This window comes from Schistocerca piceifrons, chromosome 4 (assembly GCF_021461385.2).
Source record: "Schistocerca piceifrons isolate TAMUIC-IGC-003096 chromosome 4, iqSchPice1.1, whole genome shotgun sequence".
Taxonomy (NCBI): Eukaryota; Metazoa; Arthropoda; class Insecta; order Orthoptera; family Acrididae; genus Schistocerca; species Schistocerca piceifrons.
The window spans coordinates 235089818-235103685 of record NC_060141.1 but is presented as its reverse complement, the minus strand read 5'-3'; the positions used below and the strand labels follow the sequence as shown (position 1 = coordinate 235103685).

Here is a 13868-nt window from a genome sequence, read left to right as displayed (position 1 = left end):
TGTAGGCGTAAAAAAGATGTGGAATGATTTCAAAGAGATATTATCGACCGCAATTGAGAGATATGTACCTCATAAAATAGTAAGTGATGGTACTGATCCCCCATGGTACACAAAACAGGTCAGATCGCTGTAGTAGAAGCAACGAAAAAAGCATGCCAAATTTAAAATAACGCAAAATCTCCGAGGCTGGGAAAGTTTTGTAGTAGTCCGAAAGACAGCGCGTACTTCAATGCGAGATGCTTATAATAATTTCCACAACGAAACTCTGTCTCAGAATCTGGCAGAAAACCCAAAGAGATTCTGATCATACATAAAGCACTCCAGTGGCAAGACGCAATCAATACCTTCACTGCGTGATAGCAACGGTGAAGTCACTGATGACAGTGCCACTAAAGCAGAGTTATTAAACACTGTTTTCCTAAACTCCTGCAGCAAAGACGATGAAGTAAATATTCCTGAATTCCATTCAAGAACAACTGCCAACATGAGAAACATAGAAGAAGACATCCTCGGTGTAGCAAAGCAGCTTAAATCACTTAATAAAGGCAAGGCCTCCGGTCCAGATTGTATACCAGTCAGGTTCCTTTCAGAGTATGCTGATACAATAGCTCCATATTTAGTATACAACCACTCGTTCACAGAAAGATCCGTACCTAAAGACTGGAAAATTGCTCAAGTCACACCAACACCCAAAAAGGTAAATGGGAGAAATCGGCTGAATTGCAGGTCCGTATCACTAACGCCGTATTGCAGTAGGGTTTTGGAACATATACTGTGTTCGAACATTATGAATTACCTAGAAGAAAACGAATTATTGACACACAGTCAGCACGGATTCAGAAAATATCGTTCTTGTGAAACACAACTAGCTCTTTACACTCATGAAGCAATGAGTGCTATCGACAGGGGATGTCAAATTGGTTCCATATTTTTAGATTTCCAGAAGGCTTCCGACACAGCAATCCTCACGAGTGTCTCCTAACCAAACGGCGTGCCTATGAAATATATGAATTTCCTGTCATAAAGGTCACAGTTCATAGTAATAGACGAAAAGTCATCGAGTAAAACAGAAGTAATATCCGGCGTTCCCCAAGGAAGTGTTATATTCCTTCTATTGTTCCTGACCTATATTAACGACATAGACAATCTGAATAGCCGTCATAGATTGTTTGCAGATGATGCTGTCATTTACCGTCCTGAAAATTCATCAGATGACCAAAACGAGTTGCAAAATGTTTTAGATAAGATATCTATATGGTGCGAAAAGTGCCAATTGACCCTAAATAAAGAAAAGTGTGAAGTTATTCACATGAGTACTAAAAGAAATCCGCTAAATTTCGATAACACGATAAGTCACACAAACCTGAAGGCTGTAAATTCAACTAAATACTTAGGAGTTAAAATTACAAATAAAGTAAACTGGAACAATCACATACATAATGTTGTGAGTAGAGCAAACCAAAGACTGCGATTCATTGGCAGAATACGTAGAAGGTACAACAGGTCTACTAAAGAGATTGCTTATACCACGCTTGTCCGCCGTATTCTGGAGTTCAAATGGTTCAAATGGCTCTGAGCGCTATGGGACTTAACTTCTGAAGTCATCAGTCCCCTAGAACTTAGAACTACTTAAACCTAACTAACCTAAGGACATCACACACATCCATGCCCGAGGCAGGATTCGAACCTGCGACCGTAGCGGTCACGCGGTTCCAGACTGAAGCGCCTAGAACCGCACGGCCACACCGGCCGGCTATTCTGGAGTATTGCTGTGCGGTGTCGGATCCGCATCAGTTTAGATTGACAGATGTCATCGAAAAAGTACGAAGAAGGGCAGATCGTTTTGTATTATCGCGAAATACGAGAGATAGTGCCACAGAGATGATACGTGAATTGGAGTGGCTATCATTAAAACAATGGCGTTTTTCGTAGTGACGGAATCTTCTGATGAAATTTCAATCACTAGTTTTCTCCTCCGATTGCGAAAACGTTCTGTTGGCACCCACCTACATAGGGAGAAATGATCATCACGATAAAATAAGAGAAATCAGGGTTCGCACAGAAAAAACTAAGTGCTCTTTTTCCCGCGCACCGTTTGAGTGTGGAACGGTAGAGAGACAGGTTGAAGGTGGTTCACTGAACCCTCTGCCAGGCACTTCATTGTGGATAGCAGAGTAATCACTTAGATGTAGACGTAAATGACAATATATTTAACTAGAATATTTTTGTTCATAGAACGAATTGAATTTAAGTCTGGCTCTCTGCACATTCATGACGACTGTGTAGTTGTAGTTCGACTTATTATAAACAGTAGAGTTCATTATGTGGTGCCGATGGCACTTCTGCAAATTCTTCGCGTCTCTGGTTAAAATAAGATGACAATGGCGTCACAAAGGCAGCCCACACTTGCGCCGGCCGTGGTGGCCGAGCGGTTCTAGGCGCTTCAGTCTGTAACTACGCGACCGCTACGGTCGCAGGTTCGAATCCTGCCTCGGGCATGGATGTGTGTGATATCCTTAGGTTAGTTAGGTTTAAGTAGTTCTAAGTTCTAGGGGACTGATGACATTAGATGTTAAGTCCCATAGTGCTCAGAGCCATTTGAAGCAGCCCACACTCAGTATACCTGAAGTCAAGTTGTGCAACCGCAGCAAACCCATAATTAAGCCTGGTATTTCTTGCAACCACTGTTAATAATTAAACATCTTCTTCCAATATTTTGTACAGATGTTAGAATACATAGTAACAACCTGCGAAACGCACCACTAAACACGTCCTTTCACAGTATCTGCTAGCCAGATACTTTTGCCCTGTTCAGTCTGCCTGTGGTTAAGTTTTTTCCTTGTAAAAGTGTTCCCAAAACGGAACGCGAGAAGGCCACGTGATATCCCTGTCTCAAGACTGTCCTACCAGGTGTTCGTACATTGAATTTTCTCTTGTAGAGAAGCCGTTCCCCAAACGGGAACGACAAGGGCAAAAGTTGGGCTTTCTTCAAGCCTGATTCCTTCCTTCCTTCTTTATTATGCATGCTTTGCTACGTTTTACAACACTATAATATCAAGTTCTGAATGATTCAGGCTGTACATAACTGATTTGTTTCATCTTCTTAATTCAAGAACAATAATTTAACACTGTATTTATCAGTGCAATTAAAAATTCAGAAAAATTTACTAAATAAGCTTGTCAGAGCTCAACAATACACTAAGTTCATGGGCAATAACAATGTTGCATTATACATGCCCCCCATTTTGTTGAAATATCCTATAAGGATATCCCCAGGAAAGTATTTTTCTTGTGTAAAGCAGCTGTGTTATGATTCTGTCAGGTGCTGATAATGCTATCTTACATGAGCAAGCGGAATCTTCCTGCCCTTCACAGATATCACGCTACATATAACGCTGTTTAGGCCTCTTATATATCCTACCAGGCTTGGTAATAACACAAAACACGGACAACTCTAATGGATTCTGGTGGCCATTGGCAGTTCTACCTCTCACAGAGGATTGTTGTTCTACTCATTTGGATACATACCAGTGGTGCGTATGTGTCCGAAATTACTTTGACAACCGACTATGCCGCACTTTTTTTTTATCAGGCAGTGTAGTTGGTTCGAATCCTGCTAGTAGCTATGTATGATTTTTACTTTCATTTAAATTCCGTTTCTATTCATAAATGTAAATGTTAAGTAGCAAAGATATATATATATGGTTAATCATTAGCTGTATGAAAATAAATTAAACATTAATAGACATGCGAAATGCTTTATTGTCAAATTAAAATTTATTCATTGTGTTGGTGGAGTTTTTAGCGTTTCTCTATAAATTTAATAAACACAACAGATACACATAACAGAGATTTCAGTCATCAATAATATATTCTCCTTCACATTTACAACAGTCTCCCAACGCTGGGGTAACTTTTCGATTCCACAACTGTAGAAATCACGTGGTTTTGAGGCGAAGAATTCGTGAAGCCATGTTCGGAGCGCATTTTCATACGGAAAAGAAGCTCCTTGAAGGTTGGTCGGCAGGTAGCGACAAAGGTGAAACTCTGAGGGTGCAACATTAGGTAAACAAGGTGCCTGCGGAATGACTTCCCAACCCACCTCCTGTATAGTGTTTTTCGTCAGTCTAGCTGAATGCGGTCGGGCGTTATCATGGGGTAGCATCACTGCACACAGTCTTCCTGTTTGTTGTTCTTGATATCCGCAGCTCGTGGTCATGCGGTAGCGTTCTCGCTTCCCGCGCACGCGGGATTCCCGGATTCCATTCCCGGCAGGGCCAGGGATTTTCTCTGCCTCGTGATGACTGGGTGTTGTGTGACGTCCTTAGGTTAGTTAAGTTTAAGTAGTTCTAAGTTCTAGGGGACTGATGACCATAGATGTTAAGTCCCATAGTGCTCAGAACCATTTGAATCATTTTGTTGTTGTTGTTACGCCTCGAGGAAGCAATTCGAAGAACATCCACCGTCGTTGTTGCACGAGAAGCGTAACGTTATCTTTTGTGGATGTGCGCAGGTCTTTGTACGCGAAGTTGCTGCTTTGCTGAGATTGAACGAATCCTTTTTTTTCCTTACGTAAGCGTTAAGACTCCGTTTCTCGTCACCAGCAATGGTATAGGACACGTGTGGTCGGTGTTGTTCATGAGCCAATTCGTGATGAGGGCAGGGATTTATGGCCACCGGTTGATCTTTGTGATTTTGGCTTAGAGCATGCGGTACCCATATACCCGATTTTTGAACCTTTCTCATTGCATGAAATTGTCACACGATAGTCGACTCATCACAGTTCATCACATTCGGCATTTCGCAAGTACACTGACGTGGAACATTAAGGATTAATGCGTTCAAACGATTTTCATCAAACCTTGGAAGTCTTCCTGAACGTGGAGAGTCAAATGGTTCAAATGGCTCTGAGCACTATGCGGCTTAACTTCTGAGGTCATCAGTCGCCTATAACTTAGAACTAATTAAACCTAACTAACCTAAGGACATCACACACATCCACGACCGAGGCAGGATTCGAACCTGCGACCGTAGCGGTCGCTCGGTTCCAGACTGTAGCGCCCAGAACCGCACGGCCACTGCAGCCGGCACGTGGAGAGTCACTAATGTCGAAACAATCCTCCTTAAAACGAGAAAACAATTTTCTTGCCGTGCTCTGTTCAGTGGGTTTATCTCCCGCTATTGAACTCAAACAGAACAATATGTCAGACATGTTTCGATTTCTCCTTTCGAAAATCCATTTTCTAACATCCACAGCTCCACTCACTCTCTCTAAATGACAAAATGACAATGTGTAAACTCCAATAGCAACAATGAATTACAAATAAAAAACTAAACTCGATAAATAAACCCACAGCAGCCGAAATACCAGCATGCAAAACAAAAACGCTACGAACTTGTGCACCAACCTAATACATCAAAAGTTCTATATCTATAGGAACATATTATTTTTTATTTTCTATTTGAAATTTCTCATGTTTGTACTAAATTTTACCTTATACGAATACTAGCAGTTTCCTATTATTAATAATTAAAAATTAAAAGATTTCATTTCATAAAAATGATGTTTCAGCGTTTTTCAATTAATGTTAGATTTGTTAATAAAGATGTAGTTGAAATAAAAGTAAAAATAAAACATCACTACTGACGAGATTCGATCCAGAGACTTCACAATTACAAGTCTTCAACGCTATGAAGTCAGCTGCCTATGTCTATTCCAATTAACTCAACGTGGTCTTTACATAAGGCGTTTGGAATTTTAATAATCTGATGCGATGATGTTCTTCTAGCTCTTCTCTGAGAATTACGTCACACTACTTTAGCAAACTGAGCTCCGGGCACTTAGCTTCAGTCTTTCTAAGTACTAAGCAAATGGAAGTAGGGCAGCCCGTTAGAATCAGTTCAAGGTAACCGTGTAGCAACTTCGCCTGAAGCTACAGCGGGCGTTCAAATGGTGTGTGTTAGCTATGTTCGAACACACACACACACACACACACACACACACACACACACACACACACACACACACACACACACACAAACACAACCCCCCTCCCCCCCTACGCACACACACACGCCAAACGAATGTGTTTTGTTATAAACTATTTGCAGGAAAGTACGGACAAAATATTATTTGTACAGTGAGCTTATCTTGAGCTATTCACTGAAGAATGAAGGACTAAACTGAATCTTTTAATCATCTTGAGGTTGAAGCTCTTCTTCTGTGCTTACTTACAAATACACTCCTGGAAATTGAAATAAGAACACCGTGAATTCATTGTCCCAGGAAGGGGAAACTTTATTGACACATTCCTGGGGTCAGATACATCACATGATCACACTGACAGAACCACAGGCACATAGGCACAGGCAACAGAGCATGCACAATGTCGGCACTAGTACAGTGTATATCCACCTTTCGCAGCAATGCAGGCTGCTATTCTCCCATGGAGACGATCGTAGAGATGCTGGATGTAGTCCTGTGGAACGGCTTGCCATGCCATTTCCACCTGGCGCCTCAGTTGGACCAGCGTTCATGCTGGACGTGCAGACCGCGTGAGACGACGCTTCATCCAGTCCCAAACATGCTCAATGGGGACAGATCCGGAGATCTTGCTGGCCAGGGTAGTTGACTTACACCTTCTAGAGCACGTTGGGTGGCACGGGATACATGCCGACGTGCATTGTCCTGTTGGAACAGCAAGTTCCCTTGCCGGTCTAGGAATGGTAGAACGATGGGTTCGATGACGGTTTGGATGTACCGTGCACTATTCAGTGTCCCCTCGACGATCACCAGTGGTGTACGGTCAGTGTAGGAGATCGCTCCCCACACCATGATGCCGGGTGTTGGCCCTGTGTGCCTCGGTCGTATGCAGTCCTGATTGTGGCGCTCACCTGCACGGCGCCAAACACGCATACGACCATCATTGGCACCAAGGCAGAAGCGACTCTCATCGCTGAAGACGACACGTCTCCATTCGTCCCTCCATTCACGCCTGTCGCGACACCACTGGAGGCGGGCTGCACGATGTTGGGGCGTGAGCGGAAGACAGCCTAACGGTGTGCGGGACCGTAGCCCAGCTTCATGGAGACGGTTGCGAATGGTCCTCGCCGATACCCCAGGAGCAACAGTGTACCTAATTTGCTGGGAAGTGGCGGTGCGGTCCCCTACGGCACTGCGTAGGATCCTACGGTCTTGGCGTGCATCCGTGCGTCGCTGCGGTCCGGTCCCAGGTCGACGGGCACGTGCACCTTCCGCCGACCACTGGCGACAACATCGATGTACTGTGGAGACCTCACGCCCCACGTGTTGAGCAATTCGGCGGTACGTCCACCCGACCTCCCGCATGCCCACTATACGCCCTCGCTCAAAGTCCGTCAACTGCACATACGGTTCACGTCCACGCTGTCGCGGCATGCTACCAGTGTTAAAGACTGCGATGGAGCTCCGTATGCCACGGCAAACTGGCTGACACTGACGGCGGCGGTGCACAAATGCTGCGCAGCTAGCGCCATTCGACGGCCAACACCGCGGTTCCTGGTGTGTCCGCTGTGCCGTGCGTGTGATCATTGCTTGTACAGCCCTCTCGCAGTGTCCGGAGCAAGTATGGTGGGTCTGACACACCGGTGTCAATGTGTTCTTTTTTCCATTTCCAGGAGTGTAATTTTGTGCTTAGAAGGATCTCCCTCGAGCAAAACACAATTTTTTGTTTCTTCCTGTTGCCCAAACATGTTACACATCACTGGGCTTTTACTTCCTTTCTTGTTATCACATGCCGTGCTTTTCCTGGTTCACATTAGTTTTAATATCGCAGTTTGTCATGCGAGCATGCGGCGCAATACATGCTTGCTGCCAGTGCTGTCAGCTGCGATACGCTAGCTGCACAGAGCCGAACCTAACCTAATATGCGTGAAGTGAGCATTACGAAGTGCAGAACAGAAAATTCTGACAGCATTAACAACATGTATTGCCCCGCATTATCACATGACATTGGGACTACATGACAAACTATGAAGGGAAAACAACTGTAATCCAAAACATAAAAACCCACAACAACCTCAGCCTGTGGTAACAGGGTAGAAAATCAAAGCCAACTGCGATGCTGAAACCTCAGCTAAACATGTCTGGGTAATAGAAAAAAAATTGTGTTTTGCCAAGATACACACTTTCCAAAACCAGTTTGAAGCTTGTTGATTTGATAAGGCAAGCGATTGATGCAACCACCATTGTTACAAATGAAAGAAAACAGCCCTCGGTCACTATTTTCAACGAATTAACCGGGTTTCAACACTGCTGGGAGTGTCTTCCTCAGAATTTAAATCAAAGAATGGTCTGTAACATTCTGAGGAAGACACTCCTAGCAGTGCTGAAACCCGGTTAATTCGTTAAAAATAGTGACCGAGGGCTGTTTTCATTAAATTGTAACTATTCACGGTCTCTGAACGTGCAGCCATGTACAAAATTTTGACACACCATTGTAGTTTATTGGGAGACGGTGAACAGCCTACAGGTTTCCTGTTGCAGGTGTACCGCAATGAGGGCCCGAGGCCGGTGCGTGACACGATTCAGTCCATCAAATACTACCGGGGCGTCGCCAGGAAGGACTGGTTTGGCGACATCCAGGGCGTGGCCACCACGTGAGTCCACCACACTGTGCGCTTCACACGTCTGCTTCAGCTCTGCCACGTGACATCACATCATGGAGGGGGAAACCAACAGGGAGCGGGCTTCTGTTTAACTGCGACAAGTCACAGGAAAAACCGACAAACTTCAGGGACGGATTTCTGACTGGAAATGGAGGAAAAAGTGACGCCTATTTATAAGAAGGGTAGAAGGACGGATCCTCAAAATTACAGACCAATATCCTTAACATCAGTTTGTTGCAGGATTCTCGAACATGTTCTCAGTTCGAATATAATGAATTTCCTTGAGACAGAGAAGTTGCTGTCCATGCATCAGCACGGCTTTAGAAAGCATCGCTCCTGCGAAACGCAACTCGCCCTTTTTTCACATGATATCTTGCGAACCACTGATGAAGGGTATCAGACGGATGCCATATTCCTTGACTTCCGGAAAGCGTTTGACTCGGTGCTCCACTGCAGACTCCTAACTAAGGTACGAGCATATGGGATTGGTTCGCAAATATGTTAGTGGCTCGAAGACTTCTTAGGTAATAGAACGCCGTACGTTGTCCTCGATGGTGAGTGTTCATCGAAGGTGAGGGTATCATCTGGAGTGCCCCAGGGAAGTGTGGTAGGTCCGCTGTTGTTTTCTACCTACATAAATGGTCTTTTGGATAGGGTGGATAGCAATGTGTGGCTGTTTGCTGATGATGCTGTGGTATACGGGAAGGTGTCGTCGTTGAGTGACTGTAGGAGGATACAAGATGACTTAGACAGGATTTGTGATTGGTGTAAAGAATGGCAGCTAACTCTAAATATACACTCCTGGAAATTGAAATAAGAACACCGTGAATTCATTGTCCCAGGAAGGGGAAACTTTATTGACACATTCCTGGGGTCAGATACATCACATGATCACACTGACAGAACCACAGGCACATAGACACAGGCAACAGAGCATGCACAATGTCGGCACTAGTACAGTGTATATCCACCTTTCGCAGCAATGCAGGCTGCTATTCTCCCATGGAGACGAGCGTAGAGATGCTGGATGTAGTCCTGTGGAACGGCTTGCCATGCCATTTCCACCTGGCGCCTCAGTTGGACCAGCGTTCGTGCTGGACGTGCAGACCGCGTGAGACGACGCTTCATCCAGTCCCAAACATGCTCAATGTGGGACAGATCCGGAGATCTTGCTGGCCAGGGTAGTTGACTTATACCTTCTAGAGCACGTTGGGTGGCACGGGATACATGCGGACGTGCATTGTCCTGTTGGAACAGCAAGTTCCCTTGCCGGTCTAGGAATGGTAGAACGATGGGTTCGATGACGGTTTGGATGTACCGTGAACTATTCAGTGTCCCCTCGACGATCACCAGTGGTGTACGCCCAGTGTAGGAGATCGCTCCCCACACCATGATGCCGGGTGTTGGCTCTGTGTGCCTCGGTCGTATGCAGTCCTGATTGTGGCGCTCACCTGCACGGCGCCAAACACGCATACGACCATCATTGGCACCAAGGCAGAAGCGACTCTCATCGCTGAAGACGACACGTCTCCATTCGTCCCTCCATTCGCGCCTGTCGCGACACCACTGGAGGCGGGCTGCACGATGTTGGGGCGTGAGCGGAAGACGGCCTAACGGTGTGCGGGACCGTAGCCCAGCTTCATGGAGACGGTTGCGAATGGTCCTCGCCGATACCCCAGGAGCAACAGTGTCCCTAATTTGCTGGGAAGTGGCGGTGCGGTCCCCTACGGCACTGCGTAGGATCCTACGGTCTTGGCGTGCATCCGTGCGTCGCTGCGGTCCGGTCCCAGGTCGACGGGCACGTGCACCTTCCGCCGACCACTGGCGACAACATCGATGTACTGTGGAGACCCCACGCCCCACGTGTTGAGAAATTCGGCGGTACGTCCACCCGGCCTCCCGCATGCCCACTATACGCCCTCGCTCAAAGTCGGTCAACTGCACATACGGTTCACGTCCACGCTGTCGCGGCGTGCTACCAGTGTTAAAGACTGCGATGGAGCTCCGTATGCCACGGCAAACTGGCTGACACTGACGGCGGCGGTGCACAAATGCTGCGCAGCTAGCGCCATTCGACGGCCAACACCGCGGTTCTTGGTGTGTCCGCTGTGCCGTGCGTGTGATCATTGCTTGTACAGCCCTCTCGCAGTGTCCGGAGCAAGTATGGTGGGTCTGACACACCGGTGTCAATGTGTTCTTTTTTCCATTTCCAGGAGTGTAGATAAATGTACATTACTGCAGATGAATAGGAAAAAGAATCCTGTAATGTTCGAATACTCCATTAGTAGTGTAGCGCTTGACACAGTCTCGTCGATTAAATATTTGGGCATAACATTGCAGAGCGATATGAAGTGGGACAAGCATGTAATGACACTTGTGGGGAAGGCAGATAGTCGTCTTCGGTTCATTTGTAGAATTTTGGGAAGATGTGATTCATCTGTAAAGTAGACCGCTTATAAAACACTAATACGACCTATTCTTGAGTACCGCTCGAGCGTTTGGGATCCCTATCAGAGCGGATTGAGGGAGGACACAGAAGAAATTCAGAGGCGGGCTGCTAGATTTGTTACTGGTAGGTTTGATCATCACGCGAGTGTTACGGGAATGCTTCAGGAGCTGGGGTGGGAGTCTCTGGAGGAAAGCAGGCGTTCTTTTCGTGAATCACTACTGAGGAAATTTAGAGAACCAGCATTTGAGGCTGACTGCAATACAGTTTTACTGCCGCCAACTTACATTTCGCGGAAAGACCACAGAGATGAGATAAGAGAGATTAGGGCTCGTACAGAGGCATATAGGCAGTCATTTTTCCCTCGTTCTGTTTGGGAGTGGAACAAGGAGAGAAGATGCTAGTTGTGGTACGAGGCACCCTCCGCCACGCACTGTATGGTGGTTTGCGGAATATGTATGTAGATATACACTCCTGGAAATGGAAAAAAGAACACATTGACACCGGTGTGTCAGACCCACCATACTTGCTCCGGACACTGCGAGAGGGCTGTACAAGCAATGATCACACGCACGGCACAGCGGACACACCAGGAACCGCGGTGTTGGCCGTCGAATGGCGCTAGCTGCGCAGCATTTGTGCACCGCCGCCGTCAGTGTCAGCCAGTTTGCCGTGGCATACGGAGCTCCATCGCAGTCTTTAACACTGGTAGCATGCCGCGACAGCGTGGACGTGAACCGTATGTGCAGTTGACGGACTTTGAGCGATGGCATATAGTGGGCATGCGGGAGGCCGGGTGGACGTACCGCCGAATTGCTCAACACGTGGGGCGTGAGGTCTCCACAGTACATCGATGTTGTCGCCAGTGGTCGGCGGAAGGTGCACGTGCCCGTCGACCTGGGACCGGACCGCAGCGACGCACGGATACACGCCAAGACCGTAGGATCCTACGCAGTGCCGTAGGGGACCGCACCGCCACTTCCCAGCAAATTAGGGACACTGTTGCTCCTGGGGTATCGGCGAGGACCATTCGCAACCGTCTCCATGAAGCTGGGCTACGGTCCCGCACACCGTTAGTCCGACTTCCGTTCACGCCCCAACATCGTGCAGCCCGCCTCCAGTGGTGTCGCGACAGGCGTGAATTGAGGGACGAATGGAGACGTGTCGTCTTCAGCGATGAGAGTCGCTTCTGCCTTGGTGCCAATGATGGTCGTATGCGTGTTTGGTGCCGTGCAGGTGAGCGCCACAATCAGGACTGCATACGACCGAGGCACACAGGGCCAACACCCGGCATCATGGTGTGGGGAGCGATCTCCTACACTGGGCGTACACCACTGGTGATCGTCGAGGGGACACTGAATAGTTCACGGTACATCCAAACCGTCATCGAACCCATCGTTCTACCATTCCTAGACCAGCAAGGGAACTTGCTGTTCCAACAGGACAATGCACGTCCGCATGTATCCCGTGCCACCCAACGTGCTCTAGAAGGTGTAAGTCAACTACCCTGGCCAGCAAGATCTCCGGATCTGTCCCCCATTGAGCATGTTTGGGACTGGATGAAGCGTCGTCTCACGCGGTCTGCACGTCCAGCACGAACGCTGGTCCAACTGAGGCGCCAGGTGGAAATGGCATGGCAAGCCGTTCCACAGGACTACATCCAGCATCTCTACGATCGTCTCCATGGGAGAATAGCTGCCTGCATTGCTGCGAAAGGTGGATATACACTGTACTAGTGCCGACATTGTGCATGCTCTGTTGCCTGTGTCTATGTGCCTGTGGTTCTGTCAGTGTGATCATGTGATGTATCTGACCCCAGGAATGTGTCAATAAAGTTTCCCCTTCCTGGGACAATGAATTCACGGTGTTCTTATTTGAATTTCCAGGAGTGTAGATGTAGATGTGTCCGGAAATGGACAGTGCGCGTGTAACGACAGCATATCGTTCTGGAACACAGTACAGAGTTGCATCTAATCCACATCACAACAAAGGTTCAAAGTGGCGTCCATTGGATGCAGTGCACGCGTTCGCACGTCACATCATCATTGGTTGCTGCGCCCTTTCGCACGTTCCGGCCTCTGTCCGAATAGCGTCACAGGCGTCGTGAACACACAGTTGAAGGGTCTGCACACCAAGAACTTGTTCAGATACCTCCAGAGATAAAAATCAGGGGCGTTTCAGTCCGGTGATATAGCAGGCCATGCTACACGGTAATACAGGGACTACCTGTCACATCTAACGTCCGGGGAAGATTTTGCTTAAGCGTGGGTGAACTGTAATGCGGAAGTAGGATGATGCTTCGTCAGGCAGAAGCCACATAACCTGCCATATTGCCAAAGCCATATTCTCGAAGAGCCCAGGGAGAGTACTCCACAGGAGGTCCAGGTACGTTCCTCTATAGAGTTGTTGTAGAATAATACCGGTCCGCGTATGTGGTCGCAGGATGATGCTCCGTCATGCAGAAACCACATAACCTGCCATATTGCCAAAGCCATGTTCTCGAGCAGCCCAGGGAGAGTACTCAGCAGAGTGATTCTCCATCATGCAGAAGACACATAACCTGCTATATTGCCAAACCCATGGTCTTTAGCAGCCCAAAGTCCGCAGGGTGAAGCTCCATTATGCAGAAGCCACATAACCTGGTATATTGCCAAAGCCATATTCTCAAAGAGCCTAGGGAGGGTACTCCGCAGGAAGTCAAGGCATGTAGCTCTATAGAGTTGTTGTAGAATAATAATCGGTCCGAATATGTGGTCGCAGGGTGATACTCCGTCAT

The 13868-nt window shown here is 47.2% G+C and overlaps 1 protein-coding gene across 1 annotated transcript in view; it reads left to right on the top strand.

Annotated features, from left to right (window-relative positions):
• Positions 1-13868, top strand: part of LOC124795260 (probable cytochrome P450 301a1, mitochondrial) — a 193329-nt gene that overhangs the window by 83627 nt on the left and 95834 nt on the right. The window contains exon 4 of the mRNA XM_047259204.1: positions 8525-8637. Within this exon, the coding sequence (XP_047115160.1) occupies positions 8525-8637 (113 nt within the window). The remainder of the gene's footprint in view (positions 1-8524; positions 8638-13868) is intronic.